The sequence below is a fragment of the Diabrotica undecimpunctata genome, chromosome 8 (genome assembly GCF_040954645.1).
Source record: "Diabrotica undecimpunctata isolate CICGRU chromosome 8, icDiaUnde3, whole genome shotgun sequence".
Taxonomy (NCBI): Eukaryota; Metazoa; Arthropoda; class Insecta; order Coleoptera; family Chrysomelidae; genus Diabrotica; species Diabrotica undecimpunctata.
In genome coordinates, this window is record NC_092810.1 from 125,759,525 (window position 1) to 125,784,492 (window position 24,968).

General features: G+C 32.6%; 1 protein-coding gene across 2 annotated transcripts in view; it reads right to left on the minus strand.

Moving 5' to 3' along the window:
- Cht6 (Chitinase 6) overlaps positions 1-24,968 on the minus strand; it is a 296,348-nt gene that overhangs the window by 147,491 nt on the left and 123,889 nt on the right. For both annotated transcript variants that reach the window (XM_072540946.1, XM_072540945.1), the window contains exon 2: positions 19,561-19,621. In XM_072540946.1, the coding sequence (XP_072397047.1) occupies positions 19,561-19,621 (61 nt within the window). The remainder of the gene's footprint in view (positions 1-19,560; positions 19,622-24,968) is intronic.

Here is a 24,968-nt window from a genome sequence, read left to right on the forward strand (position 1 = left end):
TGGTTCAGTGACCATGTCACTTTCTACCTTGGTCATATGACCTAAATCGATATATTCATGTATAAAATTTTTGTATAATTGATAAAATTGAGGATGAGTTTTGAATCGGTTTTCGAGTGATATGAATCGGTTTTTTGCCATTTCTTTTGAATCTCCCAATAAATCGGTAGAATATTTGAAGGGCAACTTCACTACAAACTGACCGTTTTCATTTCTTTGAGTGTGTTTGGTAAATAGTTCCTCACACTGGACGTCATCTTTTGATAACATCATAGGTTCATTTATCTCATTGAGTTCCCAGAATTTACGTAACTGATTGTCTTCTGGTATAAAGCATTGTGAAAAATTGCATAACGACGTTGATATCGCATTCATTACAGTACCAGATATTACCCACCCAAGTTTGGTATTTTGAAGCACTGGTGCATGTTTTCCTAATTTAATATTACCATCTAATAGCAGTTCCCAGAACAAACTTGCACCTATGATCATGTCAACTTTCTGAGGAGTATTGAAAGTAGGATCAGACAATTCGATATTTTGAGGAATGGAAATTGTAGAGATATCAAATTGTTGTAACGGAATAGTTGAAATGAATGGTGTTACATAACAAGATAATTGAAATTGGAAATTATTTTTGTTTGAGAAAATTGTAATTGAAGTTTTCTTTTTTAAAGTAGAAACCACTTGGTTAATACCAATAATAGCTAATTCGGTATTGGTTAATGGTAACCCTAACCGTTTGACAAACTCTTCGGTAATCAAATGGGATTGAGCTCCTGAATCGAGCAGAGCTCTACATTGATGCAATTGATTGTTTTGGTCTTTAACTTTGAATGTTACTGTCGACAGAATTATATTAGATTGTGTATCTCTGTCTGTAACTAAACATTGTTGATTTGGGACTGAAATTGTTTGAATATTGTGAGAAATTGCTTGTGAATTGTGTGACACCTGGTCACTATCATTTGGATGATTATGAGCACCTACTGATTGAATTGTGTCTCGAGAATTGTATTGATTATTGTTGTTGTATGCATTTGACTGTGTGTTTTGACTTTGATATGAACGAGAATAATCTTGATGTAATAAAGTGTTGTGTTTACGTTTACACTTACGACATGATCCGCTACTGCACCTTTCCTTGGAGTGACCAAAACGTAAACAATTCGGACAAAGTTTTAAAGATTTAATCTTTTCCCATCTGTCATTAATTGTTAATCTTAAAAATTCGGGGCAAGAATATATTAAATGATCACTCTTGCAAAAATTGCACTGAATTTGATTTATTGCTAAATGAAATTGTGATCGAGATTGTAGAGGTTTCTGAAACCCAGAGTGACTTTTAACGGTCATCATTGAGGAGGAATGAGGCTCTTCTTGAGATTGTAATATGTCTTGTCTCTGTTTAAGGAATTCAAGAAATTCATTTAAATGAGGCAATTCGACAGAAGTGTGGTATTCTTTCCACTTATTTTGAGTTACTTTGTCTAATTTATTGTATACAACATGAATAATTGTCATATCCCATAGAGACTCTTTAGTGAGCTTCATTCCTTCTAAATATGATAAATGCTTTGAAACTTCATCGATTAACCCTCTGAATTGCATGAATGTTCCTTTATGTATCGAATTTAAATTGAAAATAGATTTTAAGTGGGTGTCTACTAGAAACTTTTTTCGATCGAATTTGTTGCAAAGCATATTCCATGCAGCATGGTAGTCTTGGGAATCAGTAAAACCTTCTATTGTTCGTTTGGCATAACCTTCCAACGCAGCCTTTAAAAAATTAAACTTTTGACCTGCACTTAATGATGAATTTGAATCGATAGTGTTTATAAAATTGGTTTTGAATTCGAGCCACTGCTCATATTCACCATTAAATGTAGGAAGCTTGATTTTCGGCAAAAGAAAATTTTGAAGTGGATCGTGATTAACTACATTTTGAGGTGTGACATTTATTACCGGAGAAGAATTGTTTATGTATTCCTCTAAATATGAAATTGCTGTATAAAATTGATTTTCAAATGGATCACGTTCATTAAAATGAATTTCTAATTGATCGTCCGAACATTTCTCCTCGATAGATTGCTGAATAATTTCAAATTGACTTAATAATTCAAGATTATTTTTGTATCGCATATTTACATCGCCTAATGTCGGTTTAAGTGAACCATCAATTATTTTATTTACAAAATTTGTTAATGAAGTTAATTTACGTTTAAGAGAACCTCTATTTCTTATTAATTGTGCAATATCTGAGCTCGACATTATTTATTTTTTAATTGAAATGTTCGTAAATATCTCTAAATCTGACAAGTTATAATACCATGCAAATTCAAAAAGATCAAAAAAGTCTGAAATACCAGAATCTATAAATAGCACTGCGATAAAGGTTAAGGGTAGGATTTATCTTAAGATGGTATATAAGTGGAACAGACTTACAGCTTTTCAGGGATGCGCGTCTGCAATCGCTCAGCAAATTGGCCACAGGAACACCGCTTCGTGTTTGTCAACGTTCTTTTGACTCGCTGTCCCGTTCTCTGATAGGTTGAAAGGCACAGATGCACTAATAGAAACTTTGCTTTACTTTTAACAAATTGATAATTAAAAATTGAAATTGTTACGATTTACCACCGAATTCGGCTACGAATGACCAAAAAATTGTATGTTTAAATTGTTGAATTAAATTGACTGGTCGCTGGTTAATCGTGGTGGTAAATAGTTGTTCGATAGGGTGAAGAAATAACTTATAAAATGAAATCTCTTCACACGTTCTTTATTTTGTGCTCTTATGGCAACATATGGAAACATACTACTTTTATAAACTTGTAATGCCTTTGCCTAGGGCTGACAGGGTTGCCGTCTAGGCAAATTAAAACTTAGGTCTAAGAATTTACATATATGTACATAGAATAGAAATATTTTGAAACAATAGAATAAAAATATTTTGAAACGATTTTAAACATTTTCTGAGCATCTTTCTCTCGAATTTCTTAAGTTGCTCAACTTTTTTGTCATTACCCAGGTCTCTGATTTTTAGGTCTCTACGGGTCTAATTAATAACTTTTAAATAGTCATATTAGTAGTAATAGCGTTTACACTGAATTATAAGAAGTGCGACAGGCATTAATTGAAGCAGTTCTATTGTCATATGCACTAATTTTCTCTTCTCAATTCATTCTATAAGAAACATCCACTCATGAAATCAAACGGACATCATTGACATCGAAGAAATAAACGTAGAACAACAAAAACAAGTTACAGATTTTTGCAAATAACTTAGGTTGTTAAGATTATAAAATTGAAAGTAATTCTAAATGTTTTATTATGCAGATTCTAAAACTATTTGATATAAAACAAACCACTTGGTGTTATTCTTTTATAATCAAATCGTTTTGATCGTAATTAAATAAAATAGAATCCTTTTTATTTAAATTACCCAAGTATGAAGCAACGTTTAATAAGTATTGATTCAGTGGTCACGTTTTTGTACATTTCTCTGGTTCTGACGGAAATAAAAGTGAACGACATGGCAATGAAGTCAAACGTGGCTTGTGGTGTACCTACAAAATAATGATGTTGTGCATTGGACACTGTAAAAACTTAATAGTCAAACAAGAACGGTTTAGTTGGAAATTATACGGTATTATGACAAATAAAACGACTTAATTCAATTCCTTGTTGAAAAAAAGTACTAACTTTTGTAGTAAATTTAAATTTATATATATATATATATATATATATATATATATATATATATATATATATATATATATATATATATATATATATTGGTATAGGTAGTGGAGGGGTTGTTCTTTTGCTGGTAAGAGCAAACCATTAAAATCGCCGGTAAATGCCTAACTAATAGTGACGAGTGGGTCACAGCTGATCTACAAAATGTCAGCCAGCACTGCTAACGACTCCTGCCTACTACGTCCACTAAGACATAAGTCGCGTAATACTAGGCAATATATAGCGTATTATGGGAGTACGTTATAGCAGAAGCAGGAAGGCGAAAGGCAGGTTCCGGCGCCTTATAATCGGAACACACCAGCGAACACTCACCAACCAGCACTAAGGCAGTGTGGAAAGGTATGCGGCACAACCCCTAACATGAAAGACACATTAAAATCATGACCCACTATTCCCCGAATGCCCAAATGACCCTGAACTGGGTAGCTTTCGGGATTAAGTCCGGAAGACAGAAGCCTCTAAGAATCTGTGGAGTCTAAATCGCTACCCAAATAAAATAACAACGCTTTATATAGCGACATATAACTGTCGCTTACTATTAAATCAATCCAGACTTGAAGAATTGGAAAAAGAAACTGAAAATATAAAATGGGACGTCACAGGAATCAGCGAAGTAAAACAGAAAGATAAAGAGCTATTGGAATTAGCGTCAGGAAACACATTCTACTGCCGAGAAACATCAACGGACAGAACAGGCGGTATTGGATTTCTAATCAACAAGAAATGAAAACGAAGAGTAACAGAAATAACTACTATCTCGGATAGAGTAGCTAGCTTAACCTTACAACTATTAAAGACATACAATATACAAATTATATAAATATACGCCCCAACAATTGCTCACACTGCTGAAAAAATAGAGGAACTCTACAGTAATATAAATGAAGCGTTAAATAACAATAAAAGTCTTCAAGTATTTAATTGGTGAGTTTAATGCCAAAGTAGGAAGGAGAAACGACAAAGAGACCCAATATTACCAAAGCTCTTCACTGTAACTCTAGAAAATATATTCAGCAAAATAAACTGGCAAAACAAAGACCTATCCATGGATGGAGAATACCTCAGCCATCTAAGATTTGCAGACGACATCGTTCTGATTGCTAAAAATTCTGCAGAACTACAAGAACTTATAAGCAACCTAAATGCAGCTAGCAATGAAGTTGGCCTAAAAATGAACTTAACAAAAACAAAAACTATGTACAACGAGCTAGTGGATGTCCAAGATGTAATAATAAACAACACTGCACTTGAGTACAGTAGACGACTATGTATACTTAGGAAAATTAATACATAAATCTGGCTCGTTACTCCCAGAAATCTATAGAAGAATTAAACTGGCTTGGGATTTTTATTTGGCAGAAATACAGGATGACACTCTACCTGAAGAAAAAAGCATTCGATCAGTGTATACTACCAATACATAGGACTGTGAAAGTTGGAAAAATAAAGAAAGAATGCGAAACTCAGAGTCACTTAAAGGTCAATGGAACGATATTTGCTAGGTATAACAAAGAGAGATAAAATAGAACCATCGATGAGACGAAAAAGAATAGAATGAATCAGACAGAAAACCAAGGTCACTGACGTAATCCACAGAATTAAATTTTTAAAGTGGCAGTGGGCGGTACATTTAGCGAGAAGAACTGACAAGAATGATATTGATGGTATATGTATATACATCTTCTTCTTCTTCTTTTTTTTTGTGCAGACATGACTCTGTCTGTTTTCCAATGTGCCTTAAGTGTATTGCCGTTTCATCGTTTACGTGGTATTCCTTCTGATCGTCTTCCTATTGGGCTGGGGAACGTCTCTTACCGTCTTTACTACTCTATTTGATATCATTCCATTATACCCTTCTATTTCTTACCTAGTCCTTGATGTTCTCCACCTTGCATCAACGTCGTATATCTGTACTACTTCGTCGTAGCTCTGTATCATAGTGTTTTACTATAAATTTTTCTAAGCGTTTTTCTCTCTGCTGTTTCTAACAAGGTTTTTGTCCTCTCTGTGTCAGGTTGTGCTTCTCCGCGCATTTCAAAACTAATATCATGACTGTTTTGTAAATTCTGTCTTTCATTTCTTTTCCGATATTTTTATTTCTCCATATTGTTTTATTCAGGCAACTTGCGGCTCTGTTTGCTTATTCACTTAATCTTCCACTTCCTTTTCGAGCTTTCCGTAGCTAGATAATGGATGTCTACAATAACCTCGTTCGTAATAACTTCACCCTTTTAAGTTAAGTTTCGAATATAAACTAAACAAATGAGGCACGTGGCCAAAGCATACCCATTATATTATTAAAAATTCCATCCTAATTATCTTGCAACGAATAGTACCTTCGGATATGAATTCCAGGTTTTCTAGTAAAGTGATTAAACGCGAAGATTAGTATTGAAATATCCAAAGAGATAAGGTATTCTTATTTACAAAATTGTTAATGGTTAAATTCTTATTTTTATTAATATAATATAATTACATAACATTAGCCGTGAAAGTTCTAATTGTTTTTTTGCTAAATATATTAGTATTAAAATATTATTAATATTATATATATAACAGTATTAAAAAATATTATATTATTATTTAATGAATAAACACCTCAGGAACGCCTATGGTTTACGACCGTTTTATGAGTTTGAGGCACATTTCGTGCTCTCAATAATTTATGAACGGAGAATAGATATTTAAACTCCATAACTTGTTCTATTATCTGACCTTCCAGCTCCAATTTATATCTTATTTCTTGACTATTTAGATTATTTCTTGTGTATGTATTTAGATCTTCATTTAGAATCTGTTCAATTTTCAGCTCTTAATGTTAATAAACAATCAAAATGAAATTTTAAGAAAAAAATGCTACCTATCTTTGGTCCTATTGATCATAGGTTCTGTTTTTTTTGAAAAGTATTTCTTCACCATTCTTTTATTGAGCCTACTTACAAGCCTTTGACATAAAAAATATCAAAGTTATTATAAATGTTTATAAGCTAAAAGTCGGCCATTTTCCATAACAAATTTAATAAAGTTTTGACGTTTAATACATCTTAAAAATAAGGTCTTAAAGAATCGATTGCCATTCACCAAATATCTCTAGAGTCACTGTTTGGGCAAGTACAGTTATTTCAATAATCGCTCTCCTGGATAAACAAATTGAATAACATAAATTATTCGGTCAATCTTATTAAAATTTAGCGAACTTAAAATAACTCATTAACCGCCATCATTTTAAGTAATTATATTACATGTCATTATGCAATGAACAAAGTTATTACCATTTATAAATTACTGCAAAAATAAGGGTTTTTTGCAATTATCTCGGTCAATTATTTATGTATTTTAATTTGGAGACTCCCAATATTAAAGAACTATTTATGATCTGCAACTTTTATTTAAACCATTTTTCTCTAAATTGTATAAGAAACGTTTTATAGGCAAAAAAATATTTTTCACTTTTTACCATTGTTTCATAAACAAAAACAAAGCAAAATCAGCTGTACCTCTTCACGGATTTGTCATCAGTTACTACTCATATACTTTTTAGAACATTCAAATATCTGCAAGATGTTTACGTGAAATCAATGATTTTTTCACATATAGACTGGTATAAGGCATCAATCATACCTATTAGTGGCCAAGCAATGAAAAAGAGGTTAAGTACCTAATAAAATATTTTTGTTAAAATGCTTTATTAGTTAGTACATCGCATTTCTGGATCATTAGTGTGATTACTATTTTAGTTATTTGAAATTATAAATTTACGTCGCGTCGATTATATGTATATTGTTAATTTGGTAGCAATAAAATTATATCATTTAATGATATCAATAATAAAGGCGGTGCTAATAATATCATCCCACTAGGAGTACCATTAATGCTAATTCGTTAGTGTAAAGAAGTCGGAACTGGTTTGTTACTAATTGATTTTTAAGTACTTCCTTTTTATGTTAAGACTTGATTTGACACAATTAGTTAAAAAGGTATACCTTATGATTCACAAAGAATTTATTGGACGTGAGCATTTTGAAGGTTTGGCCTGTACATTTTTTGTTTTTTGTAGTGGTTGAATTTATAAAGTAATAAATTAGACAGGAGTAATGCCTTATTTTTAATTTTTACTATTAGTTATCATTTTTAGTTTTAATATGCAAATTATAGATAAGTATAAGTAGTAGTGTATATATATGTACAAATATATTATTTTTTTTTAGAAAATACAGTCGCATCCACCATACAAAATTAAATTTTATAAAATATTCCTGTAGATTTTTAAAAATTTACAATATTATTCACTAACCCTGTCTGCACCCACAGTAGGTCACAGTGATGAGGAAATCTCAGAATTTTACAAATAAATAAGCCACCTTATATAAGAGATATACCGAGACATGAACTCTTTATAGTCATGGGAGATTTCAATGCTAAAATAGGTAGGAAAAGAAGGGCAACATATTAGTCCTTATGGATTAGGAGAGAGAAATCAACGAGGAAAAACAATGAGTATCTTTGCAGCTGAAAATGACTTTAATCGTGCTAAACACATTTTACAAACTACCACCTAGACGTCTGTATACGTGGAAATCACCTAGAGACAACGGAGAACACGTTATTATAAGAAACTAATAGACTATATACTTGCTAACAAAAGATATCGAAATAGTTTCAACAGTGTTAAAACCTACCCAGGCGCTGATAATCAATCTGACCGCGTTCCTTTAATTAGCGTGTATAGAACCAAGTTAAAGAAAACACACGGAAAAACTGTAAAAAAACATGACACGAGAAAACTGAAATTTAGTGAAGTAAAAGAAATAGTCCAAGAAATCGATAATACAACGTAAAGCACAGAAGAGAAGATAATTCCCTTAATAAAACGAGAGACGATATTAAATACAATTTTATGAAGAACGAAGAATAAGGTAAGAATAAGACATGCTTGACGACAAAGATTCTGCAGCTGATGGAAGAAAGAAAGAAAAACAAGAACAATAACTCTATGTTCTATGTTAACAATAAATCGAAATTCTACAAACTAAATACGACGACTTCAACGTGCATAAAAAGGTAAGATAAATTACAGACAAATGTAAAAACAGAAGAGTAAGTAAACTTGTTAATGACAACGGAGAGGTACTCGTGGATAAGGAGAGTATTCATAATTCCTGGAAAAATTACATACGAAATTTATTTTTTGATGAGAGGGAGAACCAGTCCTCAATACCTACGAAAACAGGACCACCTATAACAAGTGGCAGAAATAAGAGCAGCCATAATATCACTAAAAGAAGGGAGAGCTCCAGGACCAGACAGAGTACAGTCTGAATTTCTTAAACTTCTTGATGATAAACCTTTAAGAATACTCTGTAAAATCTTTAATAACATCTATGACACAGGCAATATTCCAAAAGATTGGCTAGTTTCAGAATTTATTACGATACCAAAGACAGGGAGCGAAAAAGTGCGGAGAATGTAGGCTAATAAGTCTAATGAGCTTTACACTAAAACTTTTTCTTAAAATTATATATCACAGAATATACAAGCTATGCGAAGAGAGAATGCAAGACATACAGTTTGGATTCATAAAAGGCGTTGAATATCGTAGAATATACAAGCTATGCGAAGAGAGAATGCAAGACATACAGTTTGGATTCATAAAAGGCGTTGAATATCGCAGAATATACAAGCTATGCGCAGAGGGAATACAAGATACACAGTTTGGATTCATAAAAGGCGTTAGTACGAGAGATGCACTGTTTAGTCTACAGGTATTATTCCAACGATGCATAGATATGACTCACGATATCTACACCTGTTTTGTGGACCAAAAAGCATTTGACACAGTTCAACACCAAAAAATGATGGATGTTCAAAAGATGAACAAAAGCCCAAAGAGATGATAAAGACTGGTGTATAATACAAAATTGATACTGAAACCAATCACGCCACAATAAGAACAAATCTTGGAAATGAACCGACGGAAGCGATCCAGATTCTGCGAGGCGTTAGACAAGGATGTCTACTTTCACCTATATTATTCAACCTATAATCAAAGGAAATATTTAGTGAAGCCTTGGAATATTGCGAACATGGAATCCTTTTAAATGGAGAACGCCTAAACAACATCTGCTATGCAGATGACACCGTTATTTTTGCACAGTTTAAATAGTTTACAGCAATTAATAAACAAAGTAAATGAAGTAAGTGAAAGATTTGGACTACAAGTAAACATATCAAAAACTAAATTTATGGTAATCAGCAAAAATAAAATTAGAGACGTCCAACTGTTTATTAGAAATACATCAGTGGACCGAGTAAAACAGTTTACCTATCTTGGAACAATAGTAAACGAACAATGGGATCACTCACAAGAAGTAAAATGTAGAACAGAGAAGGATAGGAGTGCATTTAACAACATGGCCAAACTCTTTAAAAGCCACAACCTTAATCTTGAGATAAAAGTAAGGCTCCTACGATGTTATATCTTCTCGATATTATATTTCTTCTTCTCTTCTTTTTATGTACACATGACTCTGTCTGTTTTTTTAGTGTGCCTCCAGTAAATTGTCGTATCATCGTTTACGTGGTCTTTCTACTGATCGTCTTCCTATTGGAACATCATCTTTTGTTATCTTTTATAGTCTATTTGATGTCATTCGACTTATATGATTTTTCCATTGTCCTCGTCTATTTCTTACCCAGTCCTTGATGTTCTTCACCTTGCACCTACGTCGTATATCTGTACTTCTAGCTCTGTCTCATAGTGTAAAATAATATTTTTCTTGTTATTTTAGACCTGTTTTTTTTTCACTTATCTGGCATCCGAACCCTTTTTTTGCTTTTCAAGATTTCCAAATTCTCGTAACTTTTTAGCTTCATGAGTATTGTGTTTTTTGTCCACGTGAGCTGCACATAAATTTCTTGCTATTTTAGCCCTGTTTTTTTTTCACTTATCTGGCCTCCGAATCCTTATCTTGCCAGTCTGATTTGGTGGTGGAAACACATTAGTAGGTAAATCCTGTATCACTGGCTCCGTATTCCGCACAGAAACAAAACGAACTCTTTTTAAAAAACACTGTGGTTTATAAAATAAAACGCAGCAGTTTACATTAAAGTATTACTTAAGAGCTATAACACTACCCATCCAAATAGAATGAAAGATTTCTAGTTCAGCAATGCAGTTTTTTCAATATTTACAAAAATGTCACTTTGTGGCATTTGTAAATTCCTTGGTATATATTGAAATCTCCTCGTATATGTATTAAAACACTGAAGAATAATTTCAGTGTATTTCTATTTCCTTTAGTACAAGTTAAAACACCGAAAAAGTATTTCAATTCTTTTTGCGTCGCCGAGGTCGATAATAAACCATTTTAAAGTTTGGTTATATATCACAGATGGGTATTTCCTTGGTATTCTTTGATCGAAAGCCGCTTTAGGATATTTTGCGTTCCCGTTCCCGTTTAAGTGTTTTGTTTATACCAAGTTGGGCGAATAAATTTTAAATATAATTAGATCACTCTCGCTGGAGCCATTGTCAGGGGCAGCTGGCTTCAGTGTTGGTCCAAATTTTGCGTCAAATTTGTAAAGTTTTCCGTTGTTTCGTCCCTTTTCATGGAAATTGTGTAGCAGTGTAAAGTTCATGTGAAGTTTAAGTGGAGGTTTGGAAGATGGGCCATCAAAAGCAGACGTGTTCAGTTTAGTCGGAACAACCGGCAAATTTGTTAAAAAAAATTGATTTTTACTTAATGTAATGTGTCAATTTTGGAGGAGTAATCACTGTTTTTTTATTTGTAAGCCGTCTCTCATCTGAGATATTTGTAAAAGGGCGTTTCCAACAAGTTTAAAAAATACCCACATGGTTTCAGTTTTTTGAGAAGCGGAGCTTCAAATTTTGCGTCCAGTGGCCCAATTTCAATCTCAATTTGTTTGTCTTTAAGAAGCCGTTTCAGAATAATTTGCAGTGGAGATGAATTTGTTCGTGTGGCACAGAGTATAGTTCCAGTTTCCAACCTCAGAAATTTAAAGTAAAAGTATCAGTTAGTGAAACCCAGCTAACTTTTTTTGTTTGAACTTTTAAAGTAAAAAATGGACATTTTTTTCTAATAATAATTGCTTTCATAATTGAAATAATTAAAATTGTCAATCTTAGGGTGTGGCTTAGCCGTCATTTTATTTGTTCTCAGCTTTAAGATTTAATATTGACATATGACAGCTAGCACTATTTTTGACATTTGGTAAATATCTAATGATACTTATTTGAGATTTTGTTTCTGTTTTTTTCTTTTAAAGGTTAACCTCTATTCACGCTTTCATTACAAAGGTATTTCTTTATTTGTAATAATTTATTTCTGCTACAAATTGTCGCCCAAGTTTTATAGTATCTCCAACTTCTAGAGTTTGTAAACCGGTAGGACATACTATGTGTTTTTTCTTTGTTATTTATCTTTGTAACTATTTATATAGTATTTTTTTGTATTACCATTTATATTTGTAACTGTTTGTGGTGAGATAACAATAAAGATTTAATTTGTTTTCCAAAACCATTTTGTTTATTTATTTTAAAAAAGTTTATAACCCCTTTCGTATTTTTTAGGAGGAAAGAGCCCTTTCCTTTCTTCCTCAAAGTGGCTTCCATTTTAAATAGCTCGAGGACCTTCTTGTGTTTTGTTTGTTCCGAGAGACTCATGTAAGTATCCCTTTATATCATTTTTGTAGTTGCCCCAATCCAATCCCATTGTTTCATTCACTTATCCACGACCCAGTTCTCCAAATAAACCCTGAGAGCCGTTCGCAACAGTCTATTTTACTTGCCCTATCTCTACCCCAATAACTTCTGTACCCAATTTTCAACCCCCTATAATAATACCCTATGTGGTAGGCAAAATATTCGTTACAACTTATACCCCTTTACTTCTAGGGTCCTCAATTGTTTATGTATTTTAATTTAGAAAATTTTAATTCAATCATTTTTTGCTAAAATGTATAAGAAACGTTTTATAGGCAAACAATTATTTTTTTACTTTTTATAATTGTTTAAAAAAACAAAGCAAAATCAGCTGAAGTCTTTACGGATTTGTCAGAAACTAACCTTTTAGAACTTTCAAATAGAACCTGTATAAGGTTTTTACGTGTAATCGATGAATCAGAGATAGACCGCGGTATTTGTGCGAATCCACGACGAAATAATAAAAATTTATTACCCGAAAACTTACGTTACATAGAATAAATTTTAAAACAAGTTGCTGAAACTATTACGAGTTTTCTCAAGAGTCGGTGTTTTCTTTTTTCCGATACTTAATTTTATTTAGAGTATATTATAATATCGTGCGTTTAAAACAGTGAAAGTCAATATGCATTATGTACATATAAATAGCAGTTGCACAAATAATTGAAGACTAGGATTGGCTTACGATCCCTTCAACGTGCAGCCTCACGACTTTATGGAAAATATTTCTTGAATGCCATATAAATTATACACACATTCCAAGAGCGACCTTCGTTCTATTGACTCACGCTGCTTTATTATTGAAAAATAAATAATTAATGTGAATTTTTTTTCAGATGGATGCACCTGATAATGTCTACGTTTAAGATTCTTAGGAAATTTGGGTTATTAATCATATGTGGACCAATACTGTTTAAAATAATTATCTGTTAACTTTTGTTAGATACTAATATTTGAAGGTTTGTGATTCAACTAAACGTATTTAGAGAATACGTGATTGATTGATAATTGAATTGAACAATATATGATTCCCAAAAAGGAATAAGCATTTCGACATAGTTGTAGGTTGATATGTACTTACAATGTATAAAGTACATTATGGTTCTTTGGTTCTTGATATTTTTATAGAGAGAATTTAGACCACTCACTTAAGTTATATTGACCAGTACATTGTATTGTACAAGTTGTATTGATCACGTTTACATGGTACAATTTAAATTTTGGATTTAGATTTTAAATGTTTGATTTTCATACGAACATACTTCATTCGGATAAAAAACGAATAGCTGTTTTTCTCTAGAGACGTGTTACACCAACACAACTGCAAGACCTTGCTCAACAACTAAATATACATTACAACGTTTAGGGACCAAAAATAAATTTGAAGAAAAGTTCATGGCATTTACAAAAGAACAAAACATCAAAGTTAAGTTAGTACTAGATAATAAACAAATTGAACAAATATCTTTGCATAAATACCTTTGTACATGGATCACAAAAGATATTGATCAGATAAAAGAAATAAGACGCCGCATTGAAATTGCATGGTCAACTTTTACCAGAATGATAAAACCTTTCTGTAATCGCAATATCAATATACTGCTCCGGATAAGAATGCTTTGATGTTGTATTCTCTCCACCCTTTTTGACCAGAAAGCATTAGAAATGTAGAGGTTGTAGCAGTTTGGAGTAGGAGGCTTTGAGGTTCTAAGAACTCTAGCGATGCCTTCCTTGTCTAGTTATTTTAACATCTTCGGAAGGTAAACTGGCGATGGTTTGAACTTCAGTTTGACAGATGATTGTCTCAATTGAAATGTGACTTGAGGTAACAGAGTAATTAAAACCTTTTGCTAAAGTTTGAGTGGCAATGGTCAAAATAGGGGTATCAGAAAAGTTATGATCCACTGTAGTGGGTTTTCACGTTATGGTTTTTGGAATTTGTTCGGCAATTAGATGCGCTAATTTGCTCTTCTGAGTTTTAGTCTTAAAATTCGAAAGTGTTTAGGGCTATCTGTGTGTTGATACAGTCAAAACTGTCCCATAATCTAATATGTATATTAAAAGAATGAGTAGATGACCAAATATTAAAAATATTGATATTTTCGGCATCTAGTTTTTCTGAGAGAGAATCTGAGAAAGACACTAGGAGAGCATTCTGGTGAAGCGCAAAACTGGTCTTTCTGAGAATTTGGGAGATAAAAGAAAAAATATGGTGTTTGAGTTTTAGAAATTTGGGAACGACTTTATGGTCTCGGCAGGCTTTACAGAATTTTAGAAAACAATCCTTACGTAGCAGCAGATTGCTATATGATTTCGTTTTCTTCTTTTTCTTCCTCTTTATAAGCAATTCTGCTTATTCATTGGCGAATTAATACCTCTATGGAAGGTTGTCACTCCATCTTTTGCGCGATCGTCCGATACTCTTGCTATTTTGACGATACAGGTCTCCTCCATTCGGCTTATGTGGTTATTCCATTATTTTTTTTTGGGTCCATTCATTTATACACTGTACATTAAATTTTCTTCTAATGCGTTCATTTCTCTTTCGATCTCTCAGCGTATTTCCTGTAATTCTTCTCAGTACTCTCACCTCTGCCGTTTTCAGTAGCCTTTGCGTTGTGGCTGTGTCGAGTCTTGTTTCTGAGGCGTATGTCATTATTAGTCGTTCACTAGCTTTATAAATTATTGACTTCATCTCAGTGTCAATGTGTCTGTTTCGCCATATAGTATTATTAAGGCATCCTGCCAGTCTATTTGCTTTTTGCACTTGATCTCTCACTTCTTTGTCCAGGTCTCCATAAGTAGACAGTGTAATTCCCAGGTATTTTATTTCCATTACTTGTTCAATACTAATGTTATCAATTTCTATTTTACAAGTGGTTGGTTTTTTACAGACTACTATTGTTTTAGTTTTCTGAGATGAGATTGTCATATTAAATTCTTTTGCTTTTATGTTAGATCTGTGGACTAGTCTTTGCAAACTATCTTCATCTTCAGCTATTAATATTGCTTCGTCTGCGTAACAGAGTATTTTGATTTCTTTGTTTCCCATTTTGTATCCTCTTCCTTTAACGATTTTGATGATTTCATCCATGATCAAATTGAAGAGCATGGTGCTCAATGAATCTCCTTGTCTTATTCCGCTGCCTATTTCTATAGGTTCTGTAAGTTGTCCATCTATTCTGACTTCCATTTTGTTGTTTTGGTAGATGTTATCGATAGTTTTTATAATATTTAGGGAAACTTCTCTATTATACAGAAGATGGATTACATCTTTGAGTCTTACTCTGTCAAACGCTTTCTTTAGGTCAATCAGACACATAAAACTGGTCTATTATACTCTACTGATTTCTCAGTAATTTGTTTTATAACGAATATTGCATCTGTACACGATCTTCCACTACGAAAACCCTGTTGTTCATCTGCTAAATTTATCCTCTGATTTATTAGCACTTGTAAAATTTTAGTTGTAAGTTTTAGCGTAGTATTTAACAAGTTTATACCTCTGTAGTTTTCTGGCTGTTTTTTATCTCCTTGTTTGAATAGTAGAATTAGTTTGCTCGTTTTCCATTCTTCCGGTATTTTATTCTGTTTTATAATTTTATTAATTAATGTTGTTAATTGTTCCGTCATTGCTGCTCCACAATATTTCAGGAAGTCATTTGGTATCCCGTCTTTACCTGCTGCTTTTCTGTTCTTCAGGTTTTCAAGTATTTTCCGAACTTCCTGTACATTTATATTAAATTCTTCATTTGTGGTAATCTGCATATAGCTATTTTAGGTAGTCAATCCACGTATCCCTCTGTATGTGTTTTGGTTGCTATATGATTTAGTTGGTAAAATTCCTCCACGTAGGGGCGAATAAAATGTTCCGAAAATTTTCTGCGATTAGTACAATTAAACCTAGACCTAAGATTAATATTGAACAATACGCCTTTGCGATGATGCAAGTAGACCCACTGAGCTCTCTAGTTTAAAACAAGCCCTCATCCAAAACGGTTACCGCAAAAATCACATCAATAGGAGCATCCACAGACATCAATCTCCCACTCAATCTCAACCCAAAGACTCAAACCTCTCCTCATATGAGCTTCTCTTCCTTACATCAAAGGTGTCACTGACAAAATTGAGAAAATTCTTAAATCAAAAGGTTTAAAGACAATATTTACTCCCAACAATAACTTTCATCTCTTGTCCAATCAATCAAAGACAACATTTCAAATGAAGAACATGGAGTTTATGAAATTTCTTGTACAGACTGCCTCAGATCCTATATAGGCCAAATAAATCGTAGAATTCAAAATAGGATTTATGAACATTCCATTTCTGTTCGCAATTCCGATTCAATTTCAGCTCTAGGTCAACACCATCTTCACACAAGTCACAAAATTGATTTTGAAAACTCCAGAACCATAGCCATCATCCGCTTCTATAAACCAAGAATTATCCAAGAAGCCATAGAACTTTAAAAAAGGCCAAATTGTCTCAATAATAGAGATAACGGCATACGGTTATCTTCGACATAGAGACCTCTCATAAAGAAAATATCGTCCACTGTACTCGCCAATCAAAATGCTACTGTTAAAAATATGAAAAGAAAGAAGATGACAAAAGTTTAGCGCAGTGATAATCCATGCCGTTCAACTCTCGGAAGACTGTTGAGTTTAATATTAATTCTAGTAACAGTATATCGAGATTGCAAAAACTGTTCCCATGTTTTAAATAACATTTTTGACGATTGATCATTTACCTTAGTTTAATTCCAACTAAGATATTAAATAATACCACATCATTTAATTTTTAGCCATCAACAAAATTGTAATATTGTCGATAATAGTTTTAGATAACATGAATCATTTTTCAGTAATATTTGTGGATGGAAACTTATTGTTCTAATAACAATATGTTCTTGTAAAGGCATAACTTTGCTCTGCGGCGCACTCAGGGGGGGTTTTGGGGGTTGAGGGGGGTTTGTGTTCTTCTGCATGTATTAGCAGTAGAAAAGAGACATCTCTATGAGAGAAGGGATCATTTGACAACAGCTATATAAAAAAGAAGAAATGGAAAGATGGCAAGAAGAGTGGAACAACCAGGAAAATGTTGTCCAATGGACCAAGATGCTGATCCCGAGCCTTAGGGACTGGGTAGATTGTCTGTTTTAGGGCGTATCTTTATATGTTCAGAAAGACAGATACAGATAAATGCCTATACGGTTGTTACACAATGCTGAAGCGTAATAGATGTACAGTGGAAAGAAACAGAATGTATACAGAAGTAGGTATGAACTCTGTGACGATAAGAGAGATGCAGCCTTAAAAAGAAAGAAGAAGAAGAGAAACACCAACCGGGTTAATGACAGAGATAAGATCTAATTACTATTTTAATGGGAATAAGCCGCAATTGCGGGTTAAAATAAGTTTATTGACGTTTGAATCTTTGATCTTCGATCTTGCGCTGATAACTTTATACCCCAACAATTAATAGAAAGAAGAATAGCGGTTGGTACCAAAGTACGTCTAGCCTTTATCGACATAGAAAAGGTGTATAATACAGTCCCAAGACTTGAATTGTGGCAAGATTTACAACAACTCGACATTAGTCCATACCTTTTAGGAACAATCACAGAAGTATACAGGAATAAAAGTAACTAAAGGACTAAAACAAGGATGCAGTATGTCACCCTTATTGTTTAATTTATATATTGAGGCAGCCCTCCAAAATTGGAAAAACCACTGCCATGGAATGGGAGTCTCAAACAAGTGGAAAAATTTAAATAATTAGGTACACTCATTGCTAAAAACGGCTTGGGAGAAACCGAAATTAAACACCGAATTAATCAGGGACGTAAAATTGTAGGATATCTGAAATCCTTATGGTGGGATCGCAATGTTTCCAAAAGGAACAAAAAAAATATGGCAAACCATGGTTGAATCAGTTCTTTGTTATGGCTCTGAAGTATGGACAATTAATGCAGACCTGGAGAGAAGATTGTTGGCAGTTGAAATGGATTACTTGAGAAGAAGTGTTAGAACATCACGGCAGGAAAGGAAGACCAACAAATCTATAAGAAATAACATAAATGCTAGAGAAACAGTCATTGACACAATAGAAAGAAGAGGTTCAAAATAGTTTGGATACCTATTGAGAATGCCTGACGAACGCTGGCCCCAAAAACTTCACAAATGGAAGCCCTGGAAGAAGAAAAAGAGGTAGACTTCGACACTCATGGAATGAAGTAATAAGAGCGATGGAATCGAGAGGTTTGGAGGAGGAGTATGCCTTGGACCGGGAGGATTGGTGGAGGAGCATTCTATAGGTATCTCGCCAGATTTGTATTTGTTGTTAAAGATCATAGCCATTGCTCCCTCATGTATAAGTTTAATCAGCTCAATGTAAACTTTATCTGGCCAAGTGGCTTTACCAGTTTCGAGTTGTTTATAGAATATTAAACTTCGTATTTTAATATCATTGGGGATTTCTTCTATTTATTTGAGTTGCTTCCGTCGTTGTGTCCCTGAAAAGACCTTCAATATATTTAGTCCATACTTGTTTTATTTCATCTGGGTTGTTAATAGGTTTACTGCTTTGGTTAATTAATAGATTAGGTGTTTTTATTCGTGATTTTTCAGGTAACTTTCTAATTTTTTTATGGAAGTTATAATCCATTACAATGTGTATTTCTATCATCCATTTTTTCTTAGCCTTATTGTACTTAGTTTTTTATTAATTTGTGTTTTTCTCTGTGTTTATCTCAGCTTTTGTTTCTATTTTCTTCATTGGTCTATGGTTTCCAGTATTTCTTGGGTCATCCAAGGTTTGTTGCTTTCTTCTTTCTTTTGTAGAATTTCGTTCTGTTTCTTCATAATAAATTTTTTATACATATTAAAACCAAGGATATTATTCATATATTTAAAATACAAATCATAAAACAGTGATCATAAATCGTAGTTGCGTAGTCGCGTTTTTTTCACAAAAGTTTTTATTGATGTACTTGATTAAAGTTTTAGTTGCTTATACTAGTTGATTTTATTACTTCTGCCATTAAATATTAATTAAACCTAGATCAGTATCCTACTTACTCGTTAATGACACCCATGTTGCAAGAGATACCAGAAGAAACAACCATCGACATATACCAGCCTGAAAAGAAAGAAAATAGTTAGTGCTTTTAAAATCACAGTGTAAAGTATAAGTCTAAAAATTAACGTACATCTTAAATAATCCTAAATAATTACATTTATGGAAATAAAATTACACTAAAAAATAAAAACATATTCTCCAGTTGAAATTTTTTCACCAAAAAAAATTTTTCATCACGTTGAGATTTTCTTCACTAGAAATTTATGTACTTAAGCAATATGTCTCATTTCTTAATATTAATGAAGATTTCTTTCGAATTTCTTTAATAGCTTACGGTTTCTAAACTTATTTCCATTAAACAATATTGAGTTGGTTCACTCAGCTCGGGAATATTTTGACCTACACATTGTCTGAAACGTACTCACAAAGAAACGTACCACACCTTATTAATAGCTGAAATATACTTACTCTTGTACACTTCTTTGTTAAAAAAAAAAGAAGAATAATCATCAATAATGGAAGTATATATTCATTAATTTTGATTCAAAACTTTCTATTTGTAAATAACTAATCTAAAAAGGACTTATAATAAAACCTTTGTATATTTAAAAATTATATTCGAGAATTCAACGTCCCTTTGCAACACAAACCCTAACATGGCAAAACATATCTAAACTGAAAGTAAAAAATAATACTTTCCATAAATTTCCTGCACATAATCTTTAATATAACAGTTATCAGACCAAGAATGACACGGCAGAGAGGACAAAAAGGATATTAGAAACAGCAGAGATGAAAACAGGAACATTGATGAAGCATAACATTGATGACAGCAGAGATGAAAAAGAAGAAGAGAAGAATCTTTAATATTGAATTGTAATCACTCATCAGTTTTTCTGTATTTGTTGCAGTTTTGGGAGTAATAATTTATCTATGTATTCTTAATTTGATCTTATTTTGTCACTCCACTTATCGATTTAAGCATTCTCATTTCCGCCAGCTAAATCTGTTGTACCTCTTTCTATTCGTCCTCTTCTAATTTTAATGCATTTACATACATTTTCCCATTACACAATAATATCGATCATAGGTAGCTATTATTTTCTACAATCATTTCACCATCCAAGGTTATTATCTTATTTAAAGTATGTAGCTCATGGACATCCGTGTTGAACTAAATAATTCTCTTTACTGTTCCAGTTTTTGCTTGAAATACATTTTCATTTGCATAATTAAGCATCAGGTAATTTTAACATGTAGTTTCCCTATTATCTGATCCAATAGAGACCATATAAGAGATACGATGTTGACCATGTCCAAACCATCTCAACCTATGATCTCTTATCTTGGTATCGATCGGTGCCATTCCTAGATTTCTTTTTAATTGTAATTCAGTTTTTTACATCATATATGGTCTTATGGCTGTTTTATAGAATTTTCCCTTCAGCTTTACTGGAATTTTTCTGTCACCACTCTCTTTCTTCCATTTCATCCAACCAATCCTAATTCTACTGCATGCATCTCCATCTATTTCACCATTACTCTGTAATACCGATCCTAGGTATTTACAACTATTACTTTTCACATATATATGAATCGAAAATTATTTGAGGAATATGCCAAATGTAGGCTTACTGTAAACATAAGCAAAACAGAATATTTAAAAATTGGAGGAAATACCACAGATCTGAGGCTTGAAAACGCAGTCATAAAAGGCTGCAACCAGTATAAATATCTAGGAAGCATCATATCAGCAGATGGCAGAGTTAAGATAGATGTACAAAACCGAATAACCCAAGGGAAAAAATACATCCGAATACTGAATTCATTACTGTGGTCTAATAAAATAAAGATGCATACCAAACTTCGCGTATACAGAGCAATTGTAGAACCAATTACCACATATGGTGCCGAATGTTGGACGATGACAAAGAATGAACGAGATAAAGTAGACGTTGTGGAAATGGATTATCTTAGAAGGTCATGTCGAGTATCGAGAATGGAAAGAATCAGGAATGAGGAAATACGAAACCGTACAAGAATTAGAGATACTCTTTCAGATAGAATACAAGGAAGGCAATTACAATGGTATGGTCACGTGATGAGAATGGAGGAGGAGCGGTGGCCAAAGAAAGCCTTAATGTATGTTCCGCCAGAAAGAAGGAAAAGGGGAAGACCACCAAATTCCTGGAGAAGAGAAATTACAAAAACAATGCAATCTAGAGGCTTAGAAGAGGGAGATTGGAGAGATAGGAAAAGATGGAGGCTGAAATGCGGGAAGCGGCAATCGCCGTAGGACCCCCGTTATATGATGATGATGATGACTTTTCACAATAATTTTTTCTACCCAAACATATCATTTTATTTGGAGTAACTCCATCTTTAAATGAAAATTCCAAATACTTTTTCTAAATATTGCGATATTTATTTCTGATTATTTGGTCATCATCAGTACGGTGCTCCCGTAATTTTTCCAAGTTTCCCAAGTTAATTTTCTCCCAAGTCTAATTTGGCTGCACCATACTGATGACGACCAAATAGTCAAAAATACGTATTTACGGTTGCTTTACACACTTTTTAACTATTTTTCGTTTTATTATCTTTGCGAGTCTTATCATTAACTACTCTTTATCGTTGTTTATACTAGTATTTGCATTAATTAACCTTTTTTTAATATAAAACGTTCTGACGTTCCTGTCCTCAGGTAGCTGTAGCTTCCTCCGTCGATATGATAGTTATAGCTCTGAAACCTCAGGGTCTTGTAACATTATTCCCACAAAATGGTTGAATTGCTCCTGTTTTGATTCTTTTCCAAGATAATTTTCTCCTATTTCCCTTCCCCTTTTTTTACCCATCTTCTTTTTTATTGTAGCATAATTTTTTTCCTTTAAAAATCAAGTATATAAAATAATTTATTTGATACGCCCCTGGCTGATAAGTACCAGCGATCTAAAGTTGTTTACTTAAACGCCCTTGGCTGATACGTCACAGCGACCTGAAGTTTTGCTTAATTCCATCAGTTTTGGTTAGACGAAGGTGATTTGAGCTCGAAATGCTATGTGGCGGTTTTTATATAGTAAATTAATCACCGTTTTGTTGAAAGCTATTTTCTTTGTTAAGGGATTTGATAGCAGCGTCTGAGGGCTAAGAAGGCTCACGTGGTTTTGAGTGGAAGATGAGCAGCCGAGTTTAAGGAAACACATATTGTTATCATCCAGGAAAACCTGAAGTCTAGTTTGTGTGTTTGATTTGATTTTGATTTCTAGTTTGTGTGTCAGCCTCCATTTTGTACATCCCATGGGTCGTATCTAGACTCTTTTGAAGTTGGTGGAACAATGTTTTCTATTGTAGATTGTAAATGTAAGGTAACAAACTCTTTTTAATCATTAAAAAGGAATAATTAATTAGCCAGTGAAATGAGTAGTTTTATAAATTTTTTCTAAATAAACGTTTATCATTATTACAATAAGATTTGCTCTCATGTCAATTTAAAAAGTTTATAAATAAATATAAGTTTTATGTATCAGCTAATTGTCATATTTTATTTTCTTTTAAATAAAATTAACTTTTGATAATTAGTTAATAAGTCAAAATTTTGAAAAATTCTGTTTTGTTAGAAGGTTCAACTCAATGTAACATTTGTTGATAAATTTAAATATTTTTATTTGTAATAACTGTTTATGTGAAATAAAAATAAAAATGTAATTTTTTTCTATAAACTAGGAGTTTAAAATTATTTCTTCTAAAAAGATATTCACTCATACAATTTTTTAGGAAAGAAGAACAAACCTTTTTTGTAAGTAGCAAGAGGACTTTTTTAAATAGTTTAAATAGTTTAGGAATCTTTTTGTTTACTGTTGCCCAACACATCTCTAAGTATTTTGTGATTTATTTTTCGTAGTTTATTACACTCCTCAAAAAAAAAAGGAATCCTTATCGATGACGTAGTTTTCCAACCAAAACATGAGTAGCCATTCGCGAACGTTTGAATTTATTTGCTTACCATATCTTCAAGCCCATGATTGTTCAGTCCCCCCTTTTAGTCCCCAATAAGCAAATATAAATTGTTATATTATTATCGTTGAGAGTTTTACAAGTAATTACTTAACTTTGCAAGTTTTTAGTGTCTTTCTTAATTTATTCCTCATAATTCCATAAATATTATTATTGCCATTTTTTTTGTTCATATTGTGTCCTACCTTGGGTTAACACCTATTATTTTTACGATGCCACTTCTGTATTATCTCGAATTTTATTTAAAATAATTTATTTTCAAATTATTGTAAATTGATAAAACCATAATTAAAGCTTTCGTTAAAGAGATTCAAGTACATTGTTATATTATATTAAAGAACAGTTCAATGTACATGGATATCCGCCCTTATATCAACTCGTCCTTATAAAAAAAACTGGAATTTCTTGGTATGTTATAAGTTATAACATAAATTGTAATTAGTATTAACATTTTCAATGGAATTATCATAAAGAAGAAAGTTTTCGAGTTAAAGTAGCAAAATGTTTATTGCTGATTGTTATCTTTTATGCAATTGTAATTACTGTTTTATATAACAAGTATATCTAGAAGTATTGAGGAAGTAAAAACACTTAAAACTTTAAAATAATTAATAGATTTTTTTACGATTACTTAAATATATGGTATCTGTCCGTCTAAAAATATATAGTACCGATCTAATCTAATTAAATTACGCCGAAACAATGGAATAGGCGAATAACAACGACAAGACCTAAACAAGAAGACCATCGATTATGAAAACAATATATTAATAGCAATACGAAAGCAATAATTTACTAAATCTAATATATTAAATAATAACAGAACAGATAAGTAAGAACAATTGACTAGTCCGAAGTTAGAGGATAATAGAATATTAGCTTCAGAAGAAAAGCCGAAAGAAAAACATGAATACTTTTCATGCAAAAGGACTAGGCAAATGGTAAAGATACAAAAGTGTTGTGTATTATTATTCTTATATTATTCTTTACTCACATACGGCTCAGAAACCTGGACACTCACTAAAAGAGAGGAAACGTTGTTAGCCACCTTCGAAAGAAAAATCTTGCCACACATATACACTCGCGATCATAAAATCCGGGTCACCTTGAAAATCACCGATATTTCATTTTTAACGAGCTTTATCGTAAATAATAATAACACTAATACAAACTAATGCATGTTTCTGAGAATTTTTGCGGTTTCCTTTGTAACAAAGAATTCCAATAGTGCCAATTTCGCGGTAAAGTGCATACATCCCAAAATGAACCCTACCTGTAACTCCGCTTGTTTTAAATGTCTCGTTTGTGCTTCGACTTTCTGTTCAAATGCAACGGACAAACGTTTATTATTGCCACCATTCGTGTTTATTAGTGCCATTATTAGTGTTTATTT